This window comes from Fringilla coelebs (genome assembly GCF_963513975.1).
Source record: "Fringilla coelebs genome assembly, chromosome: 2".
Classification (NCBI taxonomy): Eukaryota; Metazoa; Chordata; class Aves; order Passeriformes; family Fringillidae; genus Fringilla; species Fringilla coelebs.
This window is the reverse complement of record NC_140029.1, coordinates 41,188,359-41,216,313: the sequence shown is the minus strand read 5'-3', so window position 1 is coordinate 41,216,313 and position 27,955 is coordinate 41,188,359. Positions and strand designations below refer to the sequence as shown.

At 35.0% G+C, this 27,955-nt stretch overlaps 1 protein-coding gene across 1 annotated transcript in view; it reads right to left on the bottom strand.

Moving 5' to 3' along the window:
* The window catches only part of UGGT2 (UDP-glucose glycoprotein glucosyltransferase 2), a 76,400-nt gene that overhangs the window by 30,884 nt on the left and 17,561 nt on the right, over positions 1 to 27,955 (bottom strand). Inside the window, exons 6-22 of the mRNA XM_084225008.1 lie at positions 27,075 to 27,171; positions 26,073 to 26,154; positions 23,953 to 24,053; positions 21,898 to 21,997; positions 18,033 to 18,093; positions 15,190 to 15,281; positions 14,099 to 14,249; positions 12,990 to 13,109; positions 10,669 to 10,754; positions 9,001 to 9,136; positions 7,340 to 7,471; positions 6,459 to 6,623; positions 5,883 to 6,006; positions 5,687 to 5,785; positions 3,811 to 3,905; positions 1,356 to 1,562; positions 49 to 180 (exon numbers count right to left, since the gene is read on the bottom strand). Coding sequence (XP_084081134.1) covers positions 49 to 180; positions 1,356 to 1,562; positions 3,811 to 3,905; positions 5,687 to 5,785; positions 5,883 to 6,006; positions 6,459 to 6,623; positions 7,340 to 7,471; positions 9,001 to 9,136; positions 10,669 to 10,754; positions 12,990 to 13,109; positions 14,099 to 14,249; positions 15,190 to 15,281; positions 18,033 to 18,093; positions 21,898 to 21,997; positions 23,953 to 24,053; positions 26,073 to 26,154; positions 27,075 to 27,171 — 1,980 coding nt within the window. The remainder of the gene's footprint in view (positions 1 to 48; positions 181 to 1,355; positions 1,563 to 3,810; positions 3,906 to 5,686; positions 5,786 to 5,882; positions 6,007 to 6,458; positions 6,624 to 7,339; positions 7,472 to 9,000; positions 9,137 to 10,668; positions 10,755 to 12,989; positions 13,110 to 14,098; positions 14,250 to 15,189; positions 15,282 to 18,032; positions 18,094 to 21,897; positions 21,998 to 23,952; positions 24,054 to 26,072; positions 26,155 to 27,074; positions 27,172 to 27,955) is intronic.

The following is a 27,955-nucleotide window of genomic DNA, read 5'->3' as shown; positions in this document are numbered from 1 at the left end:
AGAAGTAAAAAAATCCTAAAAAAGATTGAGACTTAATTTCCTTCTTACCCTGCCATTGCTAATAACAGCCATTTGCCCAGGAAGCAGCTTCAGAACCTCCTGGCAGAACATCTGTTGAGTCTTAATTAAATCCAGTCCTAAAGTGTTGTACTTCTTCTCAAAAGTATCACCATCCATTCCCTAAAGCAAAGATAAAGCAGGAGATGCTGCAATGATTCAGCAAAAATCTTTTGTAACATGTGAGGAAATCAAAGATTTTGTTCAAGTTATGTGGTAACCAGAAATCCAAGTAAAGCAGCCACCTCAGCTTCAGTGTAAGCACATAACTGCTGGCGGTGAGCCCTGGCCTCACAAGCACCAAGAGTGCAGTCTGTACCCTGGGGCAACTGTGAATAACCATGAGAGCAAAGCTGAGCCTGAGGTTAAGCAATTTTTCCATGATCTAGCACAACAGCTGCATGGAAAGTAACACTCTGGTAACAACTCAACTGTACTCCCACTTTTAGGAAAAAGATATTAAAAAATTTTTAATACTCTAAAAACCCAACAGTCATTCTAATACGGCCATTGGATACAATTTGATCATATTTTGGGGAGGCCAACATCATCCAGAAAGACACATAAATTCATTTTCAAAGTGGGGAAAAACATGCCAAAATTGGAATTGTGCCTCATCTGTCAAAATTATTCTGATATGTATCTTTTCATTAGTAATAAACAGACCAAGCAAACAGATTCATTCAGATACAAATAATAAAATTACATTAATTAGTAACATACTTAGCATACACAGCTTCATTAAACACCTTTATATCTTTCAAACTTTATTAAATAATGAAACAAAAGCATGACTCAAAAATATTAATTTTCTAATATGGTTCCAGAGAGTTTTCTTAGTCTTCCAACACTTCCTATTTAAAAAGACTAAAATTTACAACTCCTTCTGAGACAAAAAACAGTTGTTAGCAGCTGTTATTTCATACTTGGCTCCACTCTCATTTAGTCTTGACTTTTTCTGAAGTCTAAATTCTTGAAAAACATTAATACTGCAATTTTAACTAAATAAGAGAGCTATTAAAACCCCCAATAATTAAAAATTAAACTATTTTGGTCTCAATTTTATTTGGTATCTGTATTCTGAATTTTTCAGTACATCCTATTTTCTCCCTTTAAAGAAGTTCTCCATTCTTCAATCACATTAAAGTCATCAAAAATCCAAATCTGCTTGAGAAGAAACAGTATATGGGTTATCAACTTCATGGCATTCAGCCAAACACTGTTATTCTCACTACCTCCTTCCAATAAGCATATTTGTAAAATAAAAAAGAAAGTAATCTAATTTAGCTTGTACTCACTGGGATGAGGAATTTAACAATTTTAGTTCCAGCAGCAAGGGATTTTGCTGTCTCTTCCTTAATGAGTTTACTTAAGAAACTTTTTAAGTTGCTGTTGTTTTGGGTCAAAAAAGCAGCCAAAATTCCTCTTGCAATGGCTGTGTTATCTTCCTTTATTTTTGATGAAGGATTGTTCAAAATCCCAACTCGTGTATGACTGCTTGTTTTCTGCAAAGAAAAACACAGAACAATAAGTAATTTTACAGTTCCATCTGCTGCTACATTACCTAATGTATTCATATCATTTATAACTATGTGAAATGCCCTTGAGTATTTCATTTTTTTCAGAACTCCAACAGTGGGTAAAAATGTGATTAGTAAGGATTTACCTATTCTGTGATAAATATTTTAAATAGAGTGTTAAATTTCTTTAATAGAACAATTGCCTTTGAGCATTTTGCAGAAGCATGTTTTTAACAAAGGACATAAGCAAGTGCTCATTTACAGACCTCAGAACTGGTTTTATAGATGTCTATTTTCAAAAACTATTGAACTAAGCATAAAATAAATGCAAGAGAATTTATCCACTAATCACTTTTAAAGTTCAGCAGGAGCAAAATCCTTCATTTGCTAAAATCAGTGATGCCACTCAAATTTACCAAAGTGTGTGATGATTCTAAGGTAGGATCAAATAACACCACTAAGTGAAGAAAAGGTAAATGGACTCCGATGCAGGAAAGAACAAAAAATAAGCCATGCAGCCACTGGATTCAGCACTTCGTGGAAAGGCTTCCACTAAGTACTTCCAAGATGGTCAGAAAACTATGAGGAAGCACTGAGGAATCTGGGCTTGCTCCATCTGGCGAAGAGGAGACTACAGAGAACTTGAATAGCAACTAAGAGTTACTGAAGGGAGAGTGAAAAACATGACAGAGCTAAACTCTTCCTGCTACCAGCAAAGAGTAACAAGAGGTAATGCTCACAAAGTTTGGCCTGGCAGAGAAGAACTACAATAAGAAGGCAGTGCAACACCAGAGTAATTTGAAAAGGGAAGGGACAGAGTCATCTCCTTGGAGATTTTCAGAAATCCGTCAAACACACCTACAGCTGACCTGATGTAATGAAGGCAATAATTCCACTTTGAGTGGGAGGCTGAACTGGATGACCTCAAGAAGTCTCTTCCAGCTAAGACAGCTCAAGGATTTTACAAAGGAAGTAAAAATTTATCAGTTTTCAAAGTAGCATGTACTAGTTGGAATAGCTAGAAGTGAATTTCCTTCAGCCATTTTTAGCCCCAGATTGTTGCATGCTTTTCTTCAAATGCTGATGGCAAGTCATGAGCAAGTGGTGACTATGCCAATTCTGCTACTATCAGGAATTACATTAGACCCTGACTTGAGAGGTAAAAGGGACTAGAAAGGAGTAACTAACCTCAATAAAAATCAATGGACTTAAAAAAAATAATCTTTCATTTTATTTCTCATGAAATTTGAAAATCGCTAGACCAAGCAACATATGAAATTCATCTAATGTTTCGGGTTTTTTCCCCCAGATTCTTCTCACCAACACCAGGAGACTTGCCCAGGTGGTCCTCACCTCTCAGGTGGGAGCTGTGGCACATTTTCCCTGCTGAAGAGGGTTAAAAAATGAAGCTACAGAGGGAGTACGTCTGTCAAGCCTGAGACATAAATCAAGCAGTTCAAGAAATTAAATACTTTTCTGTAACAAGGACTTGTCCTGAATATTCTGCTTTATCTTTTTTAAAGCCTCTTTCTAAGACATGGTTGTTATCACATTCTCTTGGCAACATCCCAATTTTCTAGTTCCCTTAGGGTGGTTCCTATTTCATTCCTGATTAGAAAGTCCAGATGCCTTCCTGATTTCAGTTTAAGCACTCTTTTAACATGCCCCAAACATAGGGTCTTTCTGTCATTTATATTGACTTGACATTTATACTTTCTGAAGTATATTTATATTTCAGACATTCCTACCTTAAATCTTATTATTAATACAGAAGAACTTAAAAATAGGCAAACTCATAAATGTGGATGAACCTCCTAGCATATTAAAACACACAGGAAAATTGATCTTAGAAGCACACAAACAGTACAGGGGAAAATGGCTGCTTCATGGCCACAGCTGTGCCACATAATACAGGAGAACACTTCTTAATGGTTCACATCAACAGGCAGTATCCCAAAGTCCTTCCAGGTAACATTCTGGGCTACCTGATGGGAGCAAGTCCAACTGGGAAGAAATTCACCTTTTAATACACAGTGTCACAGTTTGTCTCCTGCCTCACAAGTCCAAGAACAAAATGATCATTGTCCTTCAGGAACCGAGTAAAACAAAAGCACAATCTCTCAAGCAACAAAGTTGCTACACTTTTATTTAAGAATATGATTTTTGAATGTGCAGAGAGATTTGTTTAGAACATTTTCATAATAACTACTTTAATAAAAAAATTGAAACTCACCAGGCTTTTCAAGGCATCAGAAAGCAGTCGTCTACCGGCTGGTTTATCAAAATCAGCAACAATCCAGACAGTAACAGCATACAATGCATCTTCATCTGAAAATTAAAGATAATCCTGTTTTACATTCTGGAGAATGTTCTCATGACTAACAAAAACCAAATTCTGTTTGTCATTTCTAAATTCACGTGTATGTTTGACTGCTGATTTCAACTGTAAGAAGGATCTTTGCCATATCAGAATCTTTTGCCCTCTGAAGTAAGATTCTTAGAAGGCAATTTATCATGTTAATAGGAGAAAGAGACTAAAAGAGCTGATCCATTGAGACAAGAGGGCCCTAAATAATTAGTTCCAATTAACAAAACCTGCTTTACCAGAGGTTACTTGTGAACATTTGATAAAGGCTGATCATATAGCCCGGAATGAAAAGAATTAAGTAGTTACAGGACCACATAAACTAGGCCAGTCACTTTCCCCGGCAGGATAGGGAAAGTCCTACAACTAAAGGCAGGGAAAAACATTATTTCTGGACACCAATGGGAATATATAAATACAGTTAAAGGAAAGCAAACTACTGTGTAAGTGCACACACAGATAATTTCTGTTTTTCTTGCTCTATGATTTTCTGTTCTTTTCTTGTCATAGAAGAGCAATGGTAGGTGAAAAATTCTGCAAAATTATCTGTAGAAGAATATCAGTCTACTCAGGTCTACCATACATCCCCTAAAACATAATGCACAGGAACAGAAATTTTCCGGGGTTCTGGTGAGATGCTAGGAAAAGGTTATTCATAACTGTTGCTGTGGTCTAGAGAGACACATTGAGGAGAAAGATTTGAAATGTAGATTCCAGCTTAAAGGTTATAGGTTTTACACAAGAGATCTCAATCTAAGAAATAAGCCCACAGATTGAAAGCCATTCATTTGACAGCTCACTGGGATGTCCCTGTGGTTGAAGACACAGAATCAAGTAAGAGTCAAATAAATTTATTTTAAAGAAATTTAAGTAATTGGCATTTCTTTCTGATAATGAATTAAGTAAAACTCTGTAAATACCCCATAAAAATCATTGAAAGAAAGCACTTTATTAACAGGGTTTTTGTGTCCCTTGAAGGACTGATGTAAATGAGCAGCTGTTTCATAAGGCCCAGGCTATTGTAAAATTCCATGCAGAATTATGACCCCATTGTTGTAATTTCTTCCCACTCAAGGAAAAGTACTTGCATGTGCAATAAGAGCATGTTATATTAAAAAGCATTTGAAATGTACAAAAACATTTGAGTTTTATCAAAGACAAAATGTATAAATGAGTTATAATTAATCAGAATATAAACTCTATTTTCTATAGAAAGACAAAGGCTCTTTCAGCAAAATTAAACCACCTAACTAGAGGAAAAATAAGGAGATACTTAATAAATTAGAAACATAATAAATTATTCCTTAAATTTAGAAATACCTAATTGTGATATAAGCATACAAACTGTATACATTCTGGCCCTGACAATGCTGCAAGTAAGAGTCACTTGAAAACCAAACTGACTTCAATATCCTCAAGTAAAACCAATTGTATGGAAGCTGAGTCTATCTTCAAAGTTGCAAAAGTCTTGTAAAGGTTTTTAACTTCACATTTGTAAAACAAACACAACAAGCCACAACATTCATCCCATTTCAAAGCCACAAAAATTAACTACCCTGTTGATTATAATTTATGTTTATAATAGTCAGATATGCTCTGCTTCCTGAAAGAAGATACTGGGATATTGAGGAATATTTAATTTACATGGAATCCTTAGAATATTGACTTAATTGGGATACTTTACTGGTCAATTTCAACAGTTTGTAATAGCCATATATAGACAGATATACAGAAAATTAATTACCTTTCTTTGTTAAATACTTCATATTATCTGAAATTACAGCACTTTTATCTTGTGAGTCCAAAAAGGAGAAAGTAGAGAAGTCTTCCACATGAAATGGAACTGTATAATGTAAACCACAAAGTATTAGACTTTAAAGTATGAAAACAAAACCAAAAGCAACCCACAAATCATAACAGTATCCAAGAAAAGGAGTTACCAGAAGTGGATCTGAAACGTATGTATCTTCTTTCTGCTCCAAGAATACTGGGATTGATACGGGAAACTACATTGTTCTGATCCATAAGAAAATCCACTGCATTTACATCATCATCTAACAAACCCTGGAGTAACAGAAAAATGTAAAATCCGTACTTTTAAGACAGATTTTCAAGACAAACAAAGACCAAGTATTTGTATAATCTTTCAGCTGAGCTTAAAGTTTCTATATACACCAAACTATGGATAATGTCAGGTCAAAACCATATAAATGTCACACAGATAGTATTTCAAAATATCAGACATACATTTTTCAATGAACAATTTCAGTACATTCTCAGTTTCTGCTTGAAAAATTCCATATAATGACTATATGCTTAGCTGATACTTCAGCCTTGAATAATTTCAGTATACTCTTTCAAAACCATGACCACAAATGATTGTAACAACGTAACTGCAGGTGCGATATTACTAATTTTAAGCCATCTCATTATAAAAAACCATAATATATAAACATGACTGAGACAATCACTGTCAAATGCTTCATCCTGCACTCATTTAGAAATGTTAAGCATACCATGAAGACTGCCCGCTGGAAGGAGCCGGTGGCATCCAAAATCCTCTGAAGAATAAGTGTCTCCAACTCTGTCGCATCCATCTCCTCTCTGGGAAAGGGCACGCCATTAAACAGCGCCTGAGGCAGCGGGCCCAGGCCACTCTTCTTATAAAAGGTTGCTCCTGCCTGATCAAATCAGAAATATCACAGGATTAAACAGACTGCAGCTGACTATAGTAAAAAAATGAAACCAGTATCAAGAGAGGATGAACTCTAATCTCCAAGCACTCTTCACTGTCACACCTTGTCATGAGTGGCAGGGACAAAACAGAAAGTGCTTGGAAACCTGACGGGAGAGATGGGACTCATTTGTCAAACAGAATGACAAAGGAAATTACAGATCCATATACTTTGTTTTGAACTCTTGCTTTAACATCTTGCTGAGAAATTGTCTTTTCTTTTGCTTAATATTCAAGCTTATTCTTTTCTTTTACATAAAAAAAAGAAAAATGAAGGAAATAACATCAGAGAAGAACTCTGAGACAGTCAAAGCTGCTTTTACCAAAGAAAGAACAGTAAAAAAAAAATCAAATGGTTTTTACGTTTGTAAGTCAAGCTTTATTTGATAAGAAAGCAGAATTCAAGAGAGACCCATTGACATGCCTACTAGAAAAATACTTGTGGCTCTTGAAAGCAGCAGGGAAGAGCAAATTTTCAAAGTGAGAGTAGTAATGCAGTAATCTTTACTACATTTCCATTAATGACTGAATTGTGGCTGAAGAAAAATTTTACTCAAAGGTGCTGGATTTACTTGCTTTAATATTTAGCAGTCCTTCAACTTAGTAAATGCATCGAGTTGTATACACTGCAGTATTTCTTACTCAGCACAGCTCTCAACGTACCTTCCTCCCTTTATCGTATTTAGAATGAACACCCAGGATACTCTCAACATCAGCATGGGGGTACTCACTCCTCAGAACGTGTTTCACATCATCTACTGTCAGAACATTTCCATCTTTCACTTCATGGTACATCTGTAAGAATTATAAACCAAAGAAATTAAAAAATGGAGTAAGTTGCCAAACAACTTGATAAAATTAATAGAATTAAAAAAGCAATAAGTATAATCTTTCTATAGTGCTCTAGCAAATTTTATACTGGTACCATTTTATATTGCTTTTATCGCTGTACTGCACTTTTTATACTGCTGTAGTAGTTACCACCATTGCACACATTCACAATTTTTTATTAGAGCACAGTTCTGATTGATCTATTATTACACCTTTAGTCTAAATCTGAAGTGGCCTAAGAAATACACCTATGTGAGCTAAATGTGAAAGGTTATTTCTCTCTTCTAAATGGATGGGTAATCTAAATTCTCTCTATAAACTAACTAACATGGGTAGTTACCTGAACCTACATAATCCAAGCCTAAACTAGTCAGGGATATTTTTTCTACCGTGATAATCTTTCCTCACCAATGTTATTTTATTTCAAAGAATAATATTTTATTACTTTCATCATACTTACAATAAAAATTTGAAGTGATAATTATTCATTTCTCATTAATTGAGGAACAATATTTTCTTCTATAGCTCTGAATAGCTCAAACTTTATTGCTTCTATTTTTGTTATCTTTCAATTGTATTTATCATCTCCCCTTTTTATATTATGAAACAAAGTAAAGAGAGGAATACAACATTTTAAAAAGCACACTGTAAATGATATTTTTTGATCTAGGCCTAGATAATTGTTACACAGGCATGTCAGCTCCCTAACATTTGTGGATTTCTCTTCCAAGATACACCTAGTTATTTCAATTCCTTTAATCTTAAGCCCTCTAAATTTGTCCATGACACCATGACATTTTCTAGGCACTAAACATAAAACCAGAAAACAAATGGAAGAAAAATTGTTATGTATAAATACCATATTCTCTAACTTTTACCCACATAGCCTTTACATAGATGGCTCACATTATTTCTCCTCCATTCATCTCTAATCTCTGAAATTCCTTTCTTATGAGAATCTGCATTCTCTCACAAAGTTAACCTGCCTCATTAAGTTGCAAGCCTGGAATACTTCTATGTTTTCTGCAGCAATGGACAGCTCAAGCATGACCAAAGAAAAGAAATTATCTTACTGTTTCACTTTCTATACTGGACAATAAGAAAGGATTTTTCAAATGTTATCGGACCACCAAAGTGACATTAAAATTCCCGTACTCCAAAAGACACAGAACCAAAAAGACAGGCCCATTACGTTAACACTAATACAGAATAATTTTTCATAATAATAAAAGCAGAAAGGCATGCACCTACATTTTTATATTATTGAAGAAAACCTGTCGATAGGCAAAATTACAAGAGCAAATTGGTTGATGCAAGAGGAAAGTATTTCTGCAAATAATTCTATAGACTATTAGTGCTATACAAGCTTTTAATACTTCATTTCTGCATAAAGTAAATGCATACATCTCATGTTATTATAAGGTAGCAAGACCCTAAGTATTAATAAATTATAAACCAGAAGTAAATAGATGATTTCTTATGAAAGAACGAACAGTAATTATCGACAAAAAGGCCTGAGAAGAGTCAGATTCCTCTGCAATGTAATGAAAAGTTCTCCAAAGAGCTACTCCAGCATCTTCATTTCCATCAATTTCTTCTTTTGTACTTAAAATAAACACAATTCCAATTCTATGGAAAAAAAAAAAGAGATCATACATTTTAACACAATATCTGCTTCACACAAATTCTAACACAAACACAGAAGAACAAAATGTTTGCATTCAAGGGATCTGCCCAGCTTGTAGAGATAAAAACCCTGTACTTGGGTGGTGTTCCCATGACTGTGTGATGACACATGACAGCAGCTATGCATCCTTCATCAGCTCTACAGTATACTTAGGTCACCAACCATCTACTGACTTTACATATCATTTTAAAGCTGACAATAAGTAAGGTTTCTGTTAGTCAATAGGGTTTAAACACAGTACTTCCTCTCCTTAAGGGTATGAAGGTTTTGATTCTCTACATTCCTGCCATCATCTCTTAATGGCTCGAGTCTTTGTTTTAGTCTGGGCATTCTCTGACTTATTTTTCCTGACAGGGATATCTTGAGTAGGTGCATGAAGACAGTGCTGAGGCACTGATGTCCCTTCATCAGGGTGTGCCACTCCTACCAGGCCTTCTCTTTTTAACCTTCTAGGCTAGGGTTGGTGGTTCCACCACCCCGACACTGCTGTTCATTTTCCACTCACATCGGTTTTTAACACACCCACTACTAACCCCTACATTTCCATTAAATGAAAGAAAACCCAAAGGAATATGAGGCTTGGGAGGTACAAAGGCATATTGGAGGTGGTGCACTGATACTGTTTTCATGCAAAAAGCCTGGACTGAGACTAGGCCATACTATGGTTCCTTCCAACTCAAAGCTTTCTGTGATGACACACAGAACACTGCAGTCTGTTTTTCATTACGCTTTTGTAACTGAATGATAAAAAATTAAGAAAAACAACTACACAAAAAGATCAGAACTAGTAAAATTTTAAAGTAAAATGGAACACCTGTAATTTATTGAGGACACAAAAAACCATTTCACAGGAGGATTTAAAATATTTAACATGCAATTCATATTGCTGAACTTTGGATATGCTTCTTTTATAAACTGTGCAAATGAACAGCCATTTCTGAGACCAATTCACTTTCTCTTACAACTAGGTATCTCAGATTAACCAGACTCTACCTCAGAAGAGTCTCTCTCACAAATGATGGTCACTTTCAGAAATTCAAAACTCAGTGAGGATAATCTCACTTTGATCTTTAAGAGTGTATATATATTGAAGCAACATTAGATAAAGCAACCACAATTGAAAGAACTGAATGTTAAAAATTCCCTTAAAGCACGTTTTACACAACAAATATTTTTATTAGAATGCAACTTTGCAAGGGCACCCAGTGGGACTATTTGACAAGATAAATTTTTATCAGACTTTTGCAGTTTATTTTACACACACTGTTTTACCTTGCAGTCTATTTGCTTAAGAATACTTAATACCTGAGTAAGCTTGACACAAATGGGTAACCAATGTGCCTTATTAGAATGTTGTTGCATTAGATTTAACTCAAATTCACATCCTCATCTAGTAGAATAGAAAATGAAGAAGAAAAAAAAGGGAAGAACCCTTATTTAAAGATTTTCCCTCAAAATTTTCAATTTTCCTTACCTAAGTGGTATATTATGATGAAAGAATAATTCTGCCAGCTTCATATAATCAACAGTATCTTCTTGGACAGGATCAACAACAAGTACCTAAGAAAACACATCAAGCATCCAATATTTATTCTCAATGTCTGTTTTTATTTTTTCTTCAGACATAAAATCTAAGACAAGAATATTTATTTCCAAAGGAGCTGTACACCCCAGCTGTTTTCAATTTTTTTAGAGCATTCATTGTAAGAAAACATTAAGACTATAAATGAAAACAACATCAGCATTAAGGAATTTGGACCAAACAATGAAAATAGGATTTAACCATTCACTGAACTTTAAACCAAGTGATCCAACTTTTCTTCTTTGAATGACTCTGTGCCATTACTTTGCATTTATTAATAAACTCCATATTTATTTTAGAAAGACATAATGCTGGTTTTTCTGTTCTATCTTTTAGCAAACTCTCTTCTGTTGTGAAAACCAAACAAAACTAAATCAGCAATATTTTGGCTGAAAACTTTAAGCAAAAAATTGAGCTTTCGGGAAGATTTCTTCCTTCCTGTCTCACCTATCTTTGTATTCACTCTTTCACTTAGTGTAGCTTGGAGTATAAACTCAGATCTTTCAGGCATGCACAGAATTTAAAACTGGGGTGTGTCTGCATAGGCAAATTATCCTTATGTAGATTTAATTGGACATCTGTACCTCATTTATTCAACTTTGCACTGCAAACTCCCCTTACAATTCATCAAATTTGCTAGAGTAGCTGAAATGAAGCAGAGTAACTTGAAAAATTTTCAACACCCCTCTTCAGATTATAGTGAAATTTTGTGTTATAGATTTCTATACTGCAGCTCTTATATTTAACCCTGAATATGTAAGGCAATCTACTTCATATTACACACATCTTACACTTCACTATAAAGATATATTTCTTAATTACCTATTGCTGGTATTTTCATTGTCTTTTTACACACAAACTTTGCATCACTTCAAGCAACTACATCAGAGGGATCAAGTTTTGCAGAGGACAGCAGGCTGAGTGGTGCAGCTGACACACAAGAAGGATGAGAAGCCATTCAGAGGGACCTGGAGAGGCTCAAGAAGTGCATCCATGGGAGCCTCACAAGTTTCAGCAAGGCGAGTACAAAGTGCTGCATCTAGGCTGGGGCAACTCCCAGTTTATCAACACAGGCTGGGGATGAACAGATCAAGAACAGCTCTGCCAAGAAGGACTTAGGGGTTACTGGTGAATGAGAGGCTGGACATGAGCCAGCCATGGGCACTCACAGCCCAGAAAGCCAAACATGTCCTGGGCTGCATCCAAAGCAGCACGGGCAGCAGGGCCAGGGAGGGGATTCTGTCCCTGTGCCATGGTGAGGGCCCACCTGGAGTGCTGCATCCAGCTCTGGGGTCCCCAGCACAGGAAGGACATGGAACTATTGGAGGAAGTCCAGGAGTCCACCTGGAGTGCTGCATCCAGCTCTGGGGTCCCCAGCACAGGAAAGACATGGACTTCAAGCGGATCCAAAGAAAGGCCACAAAAATAATCAGAAGCTGGAGCACCTCTCCTATGAGTATAGGGAGACTTAAAGAAGGAGAGGGCTTTTTTACCAGTAGTAGAGAGATGTAGTGATAGAACAAGAGATAGCAGCTTTAAACTAGAAGAGGGCAGATTTTGACTGAATATGAAGAAATGAGGATGGTGAGACACCAAAGGTGTCAAAGGGGAGCTGGTTGCTCAGAGAAGATGTGGATGGACCACCATTTAAATTGTTAAAGAACAGGTTGGATGAAGTTTTGGTCCCTGGTCACTGCAGGAGAGCTGGACTAGATAACTTTTAATGGTCCATTACAACACAAACCATTTTATGATTCTATGGTTCATAAGATTACCTTTTGCAATTTTCATTTAAATCAGCAATAGCTGCTTCCCTAGCTTACTAAATAATACAAAATCCTATTTACAGAGAAAAAATTAAGCGATGAGACAATAAATAGCATGCTTTATAACTTAAATATCTTTGTACCTCAGTGTACCATCTCTAAAGCATGGACAGCTATCATTACCTTCCCTCATGCTTTGACAATAGTGAATTATCTATGTGTAGCATGGAAAGGAACATAGAAATTCTTCACAAAACTGTGCCCAAATGCATCTGCAAATCAAACTAACAACCACGTATGACTCACTAGATAAAGCAGTATTCACTACTCTTAGCAGATCCACATAGAAAACCCAACAATAAATCCAGCATGTGTATTTTTTAATAAACTGTCTACCCACATATTAACATATACAGTATGCCAAAAACCAAAGTTCTCCAAACTTACGAAATTATATAAATTTCGTCTAATCTCAGGTAAAAATCCAGGAAATGAGGGTTTTAGTAGTTCCTGATAGCTTGTAGGCCATATGCTACAGCTGGGATCTTGTTCTACATCATTAATCCACTAAAACAAAAAAAAAAAGAAAACATGCATTGAACACTGAGAAAAATATGTGGGCATAATAATACTATAAAATGTCTCCCTTTTTTATGTTAAATAATAACAGGAAATAGCTTCTAAATCTTATCTTTATTTTTTCTTTTTAATCAAACTGTTTTTATCTGCAGTGCACAATAAAATAATACTGGATGGTAAAGGAAAAAGGACCATTAGTACTGTGTATAAGAATGTGAATAAAACCATTTTTTTCCTAATGGTGAAATTACTTTCACAATGCAAACATCATAACAATGTGTCACACAGATGTGTGTACACAGCACAACCATCTTGTAATCCATGTACAGTATTTATCTTCAGACTGCAGCAACGGAACTTTAGATAGAACAAAATAGCCAATTAACATGTGGCTGATTTGTTCTTCTAGTCCTTTCTGTGCAAGCTGGGGCAAACAGAAGAGTGAAATGTGGCTCTTTCAGATGCAAGAAAATAATATTTTAGTGCTGTAGTGGTTTTGGTTTGTGCCTTTTCTCCAGGTGTATAACCTCTGTAATGCAACCTGTGTAAATTTTGAAGAAGGGTAAAAATCACAGTCATTGGACAGCTAGAAATAATATATTTAAGTGGCCCAACAGTCACTTATCATACTTGTAAAGTACACTTAGAAATCTTGCATAATATGAGATATTATGTAGTATTATGTAGCTACATTAATTGATATAAAAGAAAAATTCTATAGTTGGGAGTGTGCAACTACTCTAAATACATTTTTCTTTTCCTTTAAACACCCTATATCTTAATATTCTAATAAGGTATAAATTAGAGAAAATTACTCAAAAATATTGAAGGGATATTACCCTTGAAAACATTTTAAATTGCTAATTGACATATGGCCTCATGCAGAGCATTTCAACTGCAGTAAAAAAAAGAAAAACTGTTTCATACGGAGAATTATCAAAGATATAATCTCTAAATAAATAACTTTAGTTACTTACTATTATTGAAGAGTGACGAATATCTAGTGCATAACTATTATCTGTAGGATGTACATGCAACCTCATAAATTTACTCAGGGCCTCCCCTTTGACTCCAAGTTCATGAAGGCCATGCATCACTTTTCCTTCCAGTTTAAGAGTCTCTAAAATGCTTTTCAGGAAGATAAAGTATAAATGTCTACTAAGATCTCTTGTCATGACATAAAAATTATTTTTAAAACTAAAAACAATCTTCATGTTAATAGTCTTAGGAATGTTCCTCTTTATATTCTCCCACAGCCTAATTTTTAAAACAACATCAGTTAACAACACTATGCCTCTAACTTATTTCAAAACATAATTACAACAGATTATACAATTCTTTTATTCATTTAGATCTATTTTATATGAAGCAATTTTATCTATCCTTAGTAAGAATTGTCAGAACAGCAGAGTGGAAGCTTTCTTGTTGTACTGTCCTGCCTGAGGCAGAAATCCATCCAAGCTGGGGTACCCTAAGAAGCAGCTTTGCAAGTGAGTAGAGAAGCAAGCAAGAAGTGATGGAGACGGAGAAGAACTCTAAGCCTGTATCACGGTAGAACTCAGCACAGAGCAAACACACAGCCAACACCCTAAAACCTTCCAGAAGACCCAATGGGACTCTGGAATATCTGCTGCAATCTGAAAGTTCAATCTTGAGAATAAAAAAAACCCTGAAGCACTCCACAGCAGAACACAGCTGGCAAGACTTTGTGACTGCCTTCATGTCTATATTTTCCTGATTGTTAACTAACAGGGATATGAATGCATCACTTAGTTTTTTTATAAAGTGCTTTTCACACCTTTTTACAAGCACATGTTAGATTCCTTCAATTTCCAAACTAATTTGACATGGTGAGTTGTAAAATTATAAGCAAGTTAGAAAGAGAAAAGGCTATTCTCAACTACATATACCATGTCCATACTCAAAAGCAAAACCACTGTAAATCAGTATTCCTCCTACTGGAACATTTCCTTGCCCCCAAAATGCAACAGGTGAGATTAGGACCATGAGCACAATTCCCCAGTATTATCAGTAAGTCTGTGACCTTCAAACAAAATGTACACCTTACCTAAAGGGATCTTGAAAATCCAGGTCAATATGAAGGCCATTTAGAAATAAACGTGCTTCTCCAGGTTGAATTCCAAGTGTTTCATGGAAATGCTAAAAAGTAAAATGTACAGCTTACTTATTTAGGTATATGTCTACACTAACATACATAAACACCCTTAAGAAATTCTGTGAAACAGACACATCAAACCTCTTCCACACAATTTCTTTTTTTATCTGAGTGTTGGAAAAAATAATGACAACATATTTTATGAGTGCTATTTAATACACCTCTGATGAACAGATACAAATGAAAACAACCTACCTCTACAAGGCAGAGAAAAGGACATTCTCAGTGTTTGCCAACAGAAAGTGAAAATACACACATACAGAAATACAGCTTGTAAGTTTTTAAATTACTTCTATATATCCATTCAGCAAAGGGAGACCATATGTATGTCACTCAGACCTCCACTTGAAACCAGCTCTCTCAATGACTTTACATCTCTCAATTCTGAAAAACTTCTAGTTGAATTGTTCCAGGGAATTAGGAAAAACAGATTAGAAACTTAAAATCTCATCTAACAAAGGGACCACGGAAAGAACACAGATAAGAAAGGGATAGCATAGCATTTCTTTGCTTGGCAAAGAAGAAAAAAGATCCACAATAAACAAATACAAGAGCAAGGTGGGTATTCAGGGAGTAAAGCATGTATCATCATTTTCCTACAGAGAGCTCTGAGGCACTACACCATTCAGTCTGTAGCAAGATAAGTGACAGGAGCAACAGCAGTAGTCTACTACAACTCATGACAGAGGGAGCAGTCAGATTTCCAGATCTGCCTTAATTCCCAACAGAGAAATAGAAAACACAAAAAATACACCAGAGAAAGATGTAAATTTTTTCCAATTTAGCTCCCACTTGCTAAACAAAGTAAGTGTGAACAAAAAATGTACTTCAAGAAAAGCAAGTCTACAGCAAGCCACTCAGGCTCAGTATATCACTCCTGATACAAACTTGTAACTGGGCAAACAAAAGCAAAAATAAGAGAACATTGAAAATGGTATCATTTCTGTAACGCAGTGTGGTTACTTTCACACAGTTAAATGTAAGTAGGAAATGCAAATAGGAAAAGAACTGAGCTGAACTGCAGAATGGTTAAGGTTGGAAGGGATCACAGTGCTTCATCTGGTCCAATCTCCCTCCCAAAACAAGGTCATCCTAAAACAACTGCACAGGATAGTGTCCAGATATGTATTCTTGAATATCTCCAGTAAGGGATACTCCACAACCTCTCTAGGCAATCTGTTCCAGTGCTCAGTCACTCACAAAGTAAGGAAGTTCTACTTCAGGTTCAGGTGGAACTCCCCCACTCATCAGTTTTTGCCCATTGCCTCTTGTCCTGTTGCTCAGCACCATGGAGAAGAGCCTGGCTCCATCTCCTTGACACCCTCCCTTCAGATACTTACAGATAGCCATAAATCAGAGGTAAGATTCTTAATACAATTTTGATGCTAGATATTTGATTGTCTAGAAGTGCATTGACTTTGTCATAAAAATGTTGATGGAAGGAGTATTCAGGCATCCAACACTAGAATTGAAGGCTGATAATATTCATGTAATATTTTCTTGCTAAACTTCAGCAAATTATTGAACTGCAAATTGTGAGTTCAGTTTAATGAGATTTTATTTTTTTCTTTTATCTATAGCAGTTCTTTGTCTATTTCTTGCTTAGGTATCAACTCATTACACCTAAATCATCACATGTCTTTCACTTTTAATAACTTTATTTCCTCCCGTTGCATTTCCTATTCAACTTTCATTATCTTGAGAGGGAATCATCCAGTTACACACAGCATGGGATCATATCTCTCCCGCTGCTAGATGGATGTACTGCAGTTCAAGAATGCACATGACAATTTATTGTGCTCAAGCAGCAGTGTTCAGGAAGTTTCTTTAATTCAACAAATTTTAGATTTTAGCTGTCTAAAGGCCTTTAGACTACAGGAAGGATGTGACCTCACATGAAATGAAAACTTAGTGTGACAGGTGCATAAAATCTTCTTAATGTAGTTAATACATTAATGGAATCATAGGAGTGATTCAGCTGACCAACCACACATACCCACTGTAATTTGTTTCAGATCCAAATTTTAAGTTACTTTTCCCAATCATTTCATTTGACCAGTCATTGATGATATTTCACATGACCAGTCCTACAAGAATGGCGCCTAACATTTAACTGCAACGCTTAACTTGAAAGAAAAAATCCAAACTGAACACAGACAGACATTACAAATTCAACAAATATTAAGTGGTGTCTCAGAATAAACCTCAGATCCGTCAAAATCACAGGAACAGGGACTCTTCACACGGTACAAGGCACAAAAGATGCAGTGAATCAAGAATGAAAACAAAACCACCATCTGCCACAGATGATGTTCAAAACACCTTGCAGCATAGCTGCATGTGTGATTCTGAGAGTGTGAAAAACTCAAAGTTCACATTTGCTGACCACAATATAAGCAGCAGGCTTAGATTCAACACCAAAGCCATAGAAAAAGTAACTGATACCTATTTTGCTTTCCCAGCACACAATTTCTGACTCAACTCAACACTCCATGAAAATTGTTTGGCCTTGCCTAATTCTGTAAAACCAAAAGAGAGAATGGAGAAAGTTTCACAAAGAGCAGAAAGTGAAATACTTGAATTACATATTTAAATGTTACCTGCCTCACAACAGATTTTTAGAACACTTAGCTCTTTTTCTTAACAAAAACCTGAAAGCTGCTACAGTAAAAAAATCTCCAAAAGCAGCAATACAATAGTAGTTCAAATGTCTATTGAAAGAAATAAAAACAAACCTTCTGATTTTCTTCTATTTCATTTTGCATTTTCTTGTCTACGGGTACTCTTGTAAGTGATCTGTTAAAATAAAACATTTGTATCACTCAACCACCATGTATTTTTAAAAAGGCATTATTTTATATGAAATTGGTATTTTAATTAAACATCCAATGCACTGTAATGGAAGAATCCTGTAATTAAGTCTTAAAAAGAAAAGTAATGCAGTATCATAAACACTGAATTGTTAAGACAAATATAGTTCTGTTTTACTCTAGTAAACCCACATTTCAGATTCAGGCTAGTTGTTTTTTTGCAGTAATATCATCAATGTATTTTTACCACTCTCAGTCTTTCCTCATGGCTTGTTTTTCTGGATGTATGTTGTAAAAATTTAGTTGTTTGGTCATCTAAATTATTACCTGAATACATACCATATTTGTACTTTTAAGTTAATATTACTGTCTCCATGGTATTCAACTTTACAGCATGAAGAGCCATGGATTTGTCTGGACAAAGGCAAGGAAAACCTGCAAACAATGACTACTTTAAAATTAGCTGAGACTTAGAAAAAAGATTTGCAGATAGAGACCCTTAAAAATGTTAAGCATTCACAAAGTTTTAGTTTCCTTAGTCATTCCATCTTTTGAAGGTAACACATCAATTTGTCTTTTTTACCTCTGATGAATGCTGTATTTTACCTTCCCCAGACACAGAGTGCATTGTATGTGAAGTTTATAATTATCAGACCTATCATAAAACACTTTCAGAGGCAAATTAATCTCTCCATGTTTTAAAAAACCTAAACCATATTAACCTAAATCTGTCTGTCCTGATAAATGCCAAAATAAATATTCTAGTTGGCTATATGAACATTTTTTTCAAAACAGGACTGAACATGGCTTGAAGAAAAACTGGAGTCATCTCAAACCTGAAAGTTAACTAAGCACACTGAGAACGATCCTGCTAAGCCAGTTTCGAACTTGTGGAAAATAAAGCATTTAATAACATAAATTCTCATCTCCCCCCCAAAGAAACTGATTTAGAATAGATCTTGCTAGTATACTCCACATTTCTCACAAGATGTCAGAAATAAGACATAAGATCAGTTTATTTTAAATAACTATTAAACCTTTCCAGACCACCAAAGAGACATACTGTAGGAGCAAACAGTATCATTTCCAAGCTTGGTATTAGAGAGTTCTGAAGTAAAAAATTTCAAAAAATACTTTAAAAACCTGAATTTTATCCTGCTGAACTAGACAAAAATAGTAGGGCCTGCAACTCTCATAAGCACACTCAGTTGATAAAAAATGCACAGATAAAAAGGACAACCTGTATATTTTCAAATGGCTGCAACTGTGAGCAGTTAGGCAGAAAAATAAAACATAAATGGGAAAATAATAAAAAACCAAAGGAAAATTCAAAAGTGGTCCAACATTAGCAAGGAAGTAAAATAGCCATCAACAAAAGGTAAGCTTTAGATAGTTGTTCTAGTAATAGGACAGCAATCCAAGGAATCATTAAACAGCTCCTTGTTCATGCATGGCAGTTGACATCGAAAGATTCTAGCACAATTTTATGGAGAAAGTGTGATGGTTGATCCTTGGAAAGGACACCCTACCAACCTGAGGTAACAAGCATACCTGTGAAAGACATCTGCTCATTTTGAGTTCCCTCTTTTGTTCAATTTGTTCAGAGCTTCACAAAATTTTTACTTATATTTTTGGAATTGTCAAGTGAAAGACTCTAACTAAAGAAAAACACTTCAGTGGTTGAAAGTAAATGGACACTATTTATCTTTCTACATGGTGTAGGAATGTTCTTGAATCACCCTGAGGCTGAAATATCCTCTATAATTTTATCCATCTTTATTCTTACCTAGAAGAACATGTAGCCATGTAGTACGGAAGGTTGAGGGGAAAAAAGGACCCTTTCACAGGGTCACATGTTAACATTTGTGAATGATTAATAAATAGCAAGCAACAGAGCATTATAATACCTAATTATCTGCTCTTTAAGAATGCAACAATAGGACAAGTATATAACAAATCAAAGATGAAAAATACCTTATAAAATGAATTATCAAAACGTTGCCATGACATATATCAGCTGGTACACTGTCTACATCGGATGACATTTTGTAAAATCTACCTCAGACTAACCTTTTCAACTGGAAATACTGAGACACAAAAATACAGGTGGCAAATTAGAAAGTGAAAGAAAACTTCAGAGGAATGGTATATGAGTTGTTTTTATAAGGGTTAAAGAACCCTATTCTAAAGAAATGTGCAGTATTTTATTTTCATAACTAGAGTTCTAAAACTTGCATACAGCCTTTTAAAACCAAATTTTGTGTAATAATAATGGTTGTTTTCACATAAAAACTGTCTGAAACTTACACAGTTTAAAAACACTTATTATAATGATTGGCTATTTATCTAAAGTGACTAAGCAATATCTCCTCATTACCTGTTTATTATAGGTTTTTTTTCCAAACCAGTATTTTGATTCATCAGGTTAAGCATGATTAGACTATTAATGAAATTTAGTCTGTGCACTATTTTTACACAATGCCCCTTTAGGTTGTCAATGTAGACCTATTAAATTTAAATTATTTAAATATTTGTAATCTGTCATGTTAAAATAACAAGCTAGATTAGCATGTTAGAATAAATCATGCGGGAAGGAAACAGTGATTCCCCTTTTAATAATTTTAAAGTCTTCTTATACTTTTTCCCAGAAAATACTTGAAGAGTAGGCAAATTGAGCTCTCTAATGCCACAAATACACAACGGGGAGTTGGAGTGGAATGTAACAATTTAATGACTTGTAAAATCCATGATTTAAATGTCACCTGGCACACTTCAAAATGACTTTTTTCCTGTCCTTTAAAGAACGGAACTGGACTTGAAGTTTGACATTATGTACGCTTCCACTATCTCCTACTGGAAAGCTGAATTTTCTGATTGCTAATCTAAGTGCAAACTTATACCATGCTATTTCATAATAATTATGCTTCAGGCATTTTAAAAGGCATTTTGCTTCCTTGACACAAGATGTTACAACGGTAGTTTTTCCATTATGGTGTAGATTTTCTCCAACAGACAATCAGGGGTGACAATGAAATACTGTGATAATTAAACAAGAGTGGCAAAATGTGAAAGCACGCTGCGTTAAGAACCCTATTTAGCATCACATTTAATTCAGTAATTCAGGCAAATATTGCTGATAGGATTACATGAAGAACTTAATAAGTATGAGGAAAAGCATTTCTCAATCACAGTACTAGTGGCTTACAGGAAGAACAATTTTTCATATTCAGATAGCTAAAATCAGGGCATGTCCATTTATTTAATATTTCTCTTGAACTTTTTTTAGTAATGTGTTATGGAAGACAGATCTTCCCCAGTAAGAACACTACCATACAACAGCCAGGGCCCAATCTCAACACCAACATTGTGCTTAGAACTAATGTGTATGGATCCCCACAAAATTTATTAATGGTATTTGGCCTCTTCCCACTGTGACTAATTCTGCTACTAATTCAACAGAAGTTTTCACCTGGGAAAATATCAGTCCAGTGAAATCCATGAGAACTAAGTAATGATTAGCATGTCTTAAAGTAATTAGCATAGCCTCAAGTAACGATTAGCATGTCCTCATGGCATCTCCTGCATCAGACAGGAAACATTTAAGAGACTGATCATGAGCTCTCCCTGGAGTTATCTTCTACTCAATGACATTGCCTGGAATCCATCTAGCAAGCTGTGAAACATGAATATGTGATGGCAGGATTTGGATATAAATCTGTATTACTATCATTATAGTAAAATACAAACAGAGATAGCATTTGAAAAAAAAAAAAAAGCTCCAATACCATACCTGGCTCTTATTGGGAAGTTCTGAGCAATGTCTTTCATTACCTTTAAGGCATCATAAACAGGCGTAGACATAATTCGAGCAGCTGCTTGAAAACTAAGATCTAGGATGGGGGAAGAAAAATAAAATTTAAAAAAAAAGGAAGGGTGGGTCAAAGTGAATAAGACATTCCTAGTTTAGCCTGATAAGGTACTTCTTGGATGAAAAAATAAGTGAGCGAGAGGTAGAATGTTACCTTCTATTTCTTAATACTTTTAATAAGAAAAGAAATCAAAAGTAGGTTTCAGGACTCTTTCAACAGGCAAGTAAGTTGTAATCTGTTGAAGCAATAACACCCAGTTGCTGCTGTTACTGCAGATAGTGAGGAAGCTGTAAACTTGGGTCACACACTTAAAACCCTTCATAAACTGTTAATAATTTCCATTTTATGCTGAACAGCTAGGATCCAAATATTCAAATACTACTGAGGCCAACTGACATCTTTTTACCTCCCTGGTTATGTCTGGTCAGGGCTGTCACTTACAGACCTCTCCTTGCAGCACCCTAACACAGCTGAGAGTGCTGTGTAAGGCACCTTGAGGAAAAAGTACTTACTAATTACTTACCTAAAATATAAAAGCTCTTGAAAGACAACTCTTGAATGGTGTTTAGGTTCATTTATAAATAGAAGTATGCCCTATAGCTGAAGTAGTTTTGCTTAAATTTAGCTAGATTTTTACTTTGAAGCTAATTAAAGGAAATCAGAGAGAAGCTGAGCCATTAATTCAGCCACTATAATTAGTCATTAAGAATGATCTAGAGAAAGCACCCTGTCATGTCAGCAGTAAGGGCATCAAAACAACTGCACCAAAAAATGTGGGGGCTGAAGACTGAAGATCCTGCACCATAAGCCACCAGGAGTCTTCCTGACATAAATTAACAGCATCCCAACACTTAAATACTTTCAACACTAAGAACTGATTCTTTGGGGAGCAGCACCAGTTTCCTTTTTCATATATGTACCCATAACACCACAGAAAAGACTACCACTAAACAGAAACCTTGTGCTATCGTTTGAAGGTAGACATTAAAGGGATTGAAGTTTCATGTCTGCTTCAGCTTTAATGTCAGCCAAGTGGCATTCTATTACACACAAAAACAAAAATATTTCAACCCATTATTTTCTTTTCCTATTTTTTTTCCAAAGTAGATTTCTCAAGAGAACTTTAAAGCAATATTTTTCAATTGTTTTTAATTCTGGACAAAGATAAATCCTGCAGTTGAACTTCATTGATAAAAGACTAAAAGTGAACTACAATTATCTCACACAGCTAATATCAGACTGGACATTGTTAGCAAGCTCTGTAACATCAGGGTCCCAAAAGAAACTGAAGCTCAGATGATTGCTCAGTCACCTTCACTGCACTAATATATATAGGCAAACTAATTTTGATCAGGTTGTTCTCTAAAGCTGAAGACTGTAAGGGAGAAAATTTACTTGCATAAACTTGAATGTTGTTACATTTTATGAGAGATTTATATTTAATTCAAGCTACAGAATGTCCTGCAAGTCATCAGCACGTAAGCTTTAGCAATCAATGTATTTGTTTTCCTTTTCTACAGGAAAGCTTTCAAAAGCATGTTCTTCCACCTGATATTATATTTAAAAAAATGCACCAATGTGAACTCCAGTACATTGATAAAATTTATAAATTAAAGCAAACAAGCAGTCCTAACATGTATTTCATCTTAACCTAGCAGTCATGTCAAAATTATATCTTTTGCCTGACCTCTAAAAAAAGTATCTAAAACAAGTTTTAATACCTGAGATGATACATCAGGCAGAAAAACAGGCAATATATCTCTCCATCTTATAAAATTACTTCAATGGTCTAGTTTCTAGCATACAATACAAGGTATCAGCACATGCCTTTTAAACACTTGAGGTATTAAGGGCTTTCTACGAAATTATGTCTCTTCTTTTAAAAGAAGCTTTTATCATAATGTCTAAACATTAAAATACCAAAAAAAAAATTAAGTAGAGTATTGTGTTAATTAAAAATAAAATGCGATACACACCCTGCATCTCCCAAACCTTCAGTGGTTCCATGTTGTTAGTAGTTTCAATTAGATGCTTTTTAAGCTCCATCAGATTGTTTTTCAGATCAGGATGCATCCGTCTACAATAAGACATTTTTTTACAAAAAAGAATCAATTACATCCATCAATGTCTGCTCTTATCCACAGTACTGGTCACAGCTAATATTGTATTCTTAGGATAACAACCAAGAAGTAACTTTAATTCATTACTGAAACAAAAACGGGGATTTTTGGGTGAGAAAAGGCAATTTCTGAGGGGTAAACCCCAGCTAAAGAGAATCATAGAATCATTTATGTCAGAAAGGAACTCTAAGGGCCATAAGTACAACCATTAGGCACTGTCAAGTCCACCACTAAACTAAATGCCACATCTACCCAGGCATGGAACTCAACCACTTTCCTGGCCAGCCTGTCCCAATGCTTGACAACTCTCTCTGTAAGGAAATTCTTACTAAATACCAGGAATTCACTTATTTTGTAGTGATCTGTCTCAAAACCCGCCACATAAATTTAGATGGAATAAATTAAGTCAAAGATGGGACAGTATTACCATGCCATACAGGTGACTGTTTATTTAGCTTACTATAGGATGATGTATAACTAACTGTACTATATATAGACTGTAACTGAATGCACTCTTTGTGGCATTAACTAAAAGAGGTATAGGCCATACAATGTTGAGAACATGTTTTATAAACTGGCAGCACTGACAAAATCAATCTACTGAGCACACAAATCATCTGTCAGAGCTAAAGAACATGGTACAAAAAAGCTTAGCTATTTGTTTTGAAAACATAATAGGTATGTAAAGAAGTTTTGAGGACAGATATTTCAGAGCCTGCTATATGACATGCTTGAAAAAATTCTCCATTAAATTTCTAAACATTTTATGTCTTCTGCTTACATTCATAACTATTTCACAGCAGAGAAAAGTAAAACTTTTGACATAGCTGTAACAGAGAGACAATTTACTGACTACTGAAACATCTATTTCACCTCCTGTATGAAAAGGAGAAGAGGAAAAAAACCCCAGTGAATCTAGAAACAATGTCAAAAAGACAGAATTATCTGACAGCTTCACAAATCAGTCACAGTGGAGAATCAAGAGACTAAGTATAGCTAAACCTAGCAAAACACAAAAAGAAAAAAAGCCCAGATAAAGCATAAGCATTTGGTAATACCTGTTGTGCAGAATCTCAAACATATAGGTGGAACAACAGGGAAGCCTCAAGATCTGAGTGCACTTCTACCTCAACATGTTTGAGAATAAAAAGGCAGGAAGGGAGGGTATGGGCTCTCAAGAATTTAGAATTAGCAGCTCTGAACTCTGGGGTTTACAGTTTAGTGACAATATTTACAAGTATACTTTTTGTTTTAAATAATGAGAGAATGACATCTAGGGAAGACCCACAACCTCAAGGTTATTTGCTGAAGAAAAAAATTTATGATCCATGACATGGATCTGTTACAGGAAAAGGGAAGCACTTTGCATGAATAATACCACAAAATGAATCCAGATGAGGACTGGAAGGAGTGCTCAGTAGGGTAACATTCAATTTTATTTAACAGACTGCAGCATGGAGATAAGAGTTCCTGATGGAAGAGAATACAAACTCACAAACTCCAGAATGAGATGGTATCTTATAATAAGCCCATCTTCCTAGAAGTATCACTCCTTAACTCTATCAAATCCATTACTGTCCTTCTTAAAAACACCTTATGGAGATACAGCACATATTTGGATTTCTTGTGCTACTCTTGCATTTTGAAAATCAACATTTTGATTCTAACTATCTAACAAATGTGAAATCACAATGTTCTAAGTTTTGGTAGTGTTACCCAGGCAGATATTTTTAATTTTAAAAGTTCACTGTATATATTCTAAGATAATTAGAAAAAAAAAAGCAATACATTGAAATTAACAGAATAAATAACCGTTGCATCTTTATGTTCACAAGACATAAAAAATAAAAAAATCATAATTTCCACCAAATGAAGTAATTTCCAACATAAATCTCAATTATTCTATTAAAAAAACCCAACTGGTTGAGATTCCAGAAACAAATGTAAAAGTTTAATTATAACTTTTATCAACTCACTTTAATTTGCCAAAGAGAAATCCTTGGACATCACTTTCCTCCTCCTCTTCCTCATCTTCCTCTTCTTTTGTCTCATTTGCTCCTGAATACATACCACATGTAGACAATATAAGCCAAGAAAGTTATTGTAGTATTATGTTTTTATGAATTGTAAAACAGTTAATAGAAACATAAAATCACAAAGTTGTCATTCTCAAAGGTAGTTTTAATGAAATTTATACTTATATATTTTGGCATCCAAATTAATTACTCTACAGAACTTTGCAACATTAAAATAATTTGTAATATGATTCATTCAGTGGTAACAATTTTTATAAAATTAAATAGGTGTGGTTTAACAATTCACTTCAAAAAACTGCCATTTCTCAGTTTGATTAAATGATAAGGTATAACTCTCATCAGTCAACTTCTACCAAATTTACACTTGAAAAGCCTGATAACCTTAAAGCATTTGAACCTCCAGCTGGCATTTGATGTAAATTGTAGATCAGCTTCTTCCCCTTTAAAAAAAAAATTAAACTATTTTTTGACATGACTCAAAGGCCATTAAACCTTAGTCTTACAAAAGAGAGTTAACTTTCCTTTTATCTTGTGAATGTCCCTGCAAAGTAATTTCTCTGTGTCCCCATGCAGTAGTTAGCACTTTCTACAGTAAATGTCTTATTTCAATACACTGTAATGTGCACTAGTCCAAATTCTATTTTCTATTCTACATCTTTTCTACAGAAGACTGTGAAAGTATTTCCACAGAAATTCAGGGAAAAAAAATTCAGTCTCCTCAGCCCTGAAACACTAATAATGTAGCCATTAGAATATGAGCAATGCCAACAATCATAAAGTAACTGGTTTCTTCGTTCCTAATACCTGAGATTTCCTTCTGTAGACAGAAATTAAGTATAACCTTCAAAACATTAATGACTGAACATTGTATAAACTGAAGATTTTAATGCATTTCAATAGTATCTCCAGCAAGATATCAAATCAATTAAAAAACCCACATACCTTTAACCAGTGCGTCATCCACTGCTTTATATTCTGTACTCTTTATTGCAAGTTCCACACCATATCCAGATAAATACATTTTCCTGGAATTTGGCTTCTGCTTGATGATATCATTTTAACAGAAGAAAAAAACATAACTTACAAAATGCATTTAAATGAGATTAACAATATCTAATATTGTAACTTTAAAATCTTATGACATTTAAGTCATTACTTAAATTCATCTTTCAATTCAAAGCGCGAGGCATATTGACAGTCCACTGAGAAGGCATGTAAAAGAAGGTGACAATGTCCTTTATCTCCTGCAAATCACAGAAAGGCTGGTCAAAATTGTAGTCTTCACACAATACTAGAAGAGGGACTAGAACAGGCACAGCTCATAGCACCCTACACAATTATTGATGCCTCATAATTCTCATTTTCAACTGATGCTAATTTCTTTGTAATGTTGTCACACTTCCAGGATGTTAAGAGGAAGCACTCTATTTTTGAATCAGACTTACTCTTTAAAGAAGTTTGATAAAACAATTAATCACTTTCTGCAAGAAGTATTAATAAAATGTATTGAAGTATCACTGTGAAAAACAGGTTGCCACTTACTAAAAACAAACAACAGCTACTTCTAACTTTGGAGTGGAAGTTTGACATTCAATAGTGTCATTACACAAAACATACTTATTTCAGAATACATGTCCTAATTTCACCCAAATGTATGCAAATCCCCTTTCTAAAATGCAATTTGCACATGCACAGCAGCAATTTCTTGAAAACCTTTTGAGCTTTAGCTTGCAATTTCTAAGAACCTTTCTGTACTGAGAATCCTCCAGACTACAAGTGAAAGCCCAGCAGGGCTGGGAGGCTTCTCTGTCCATCCTCCAAGC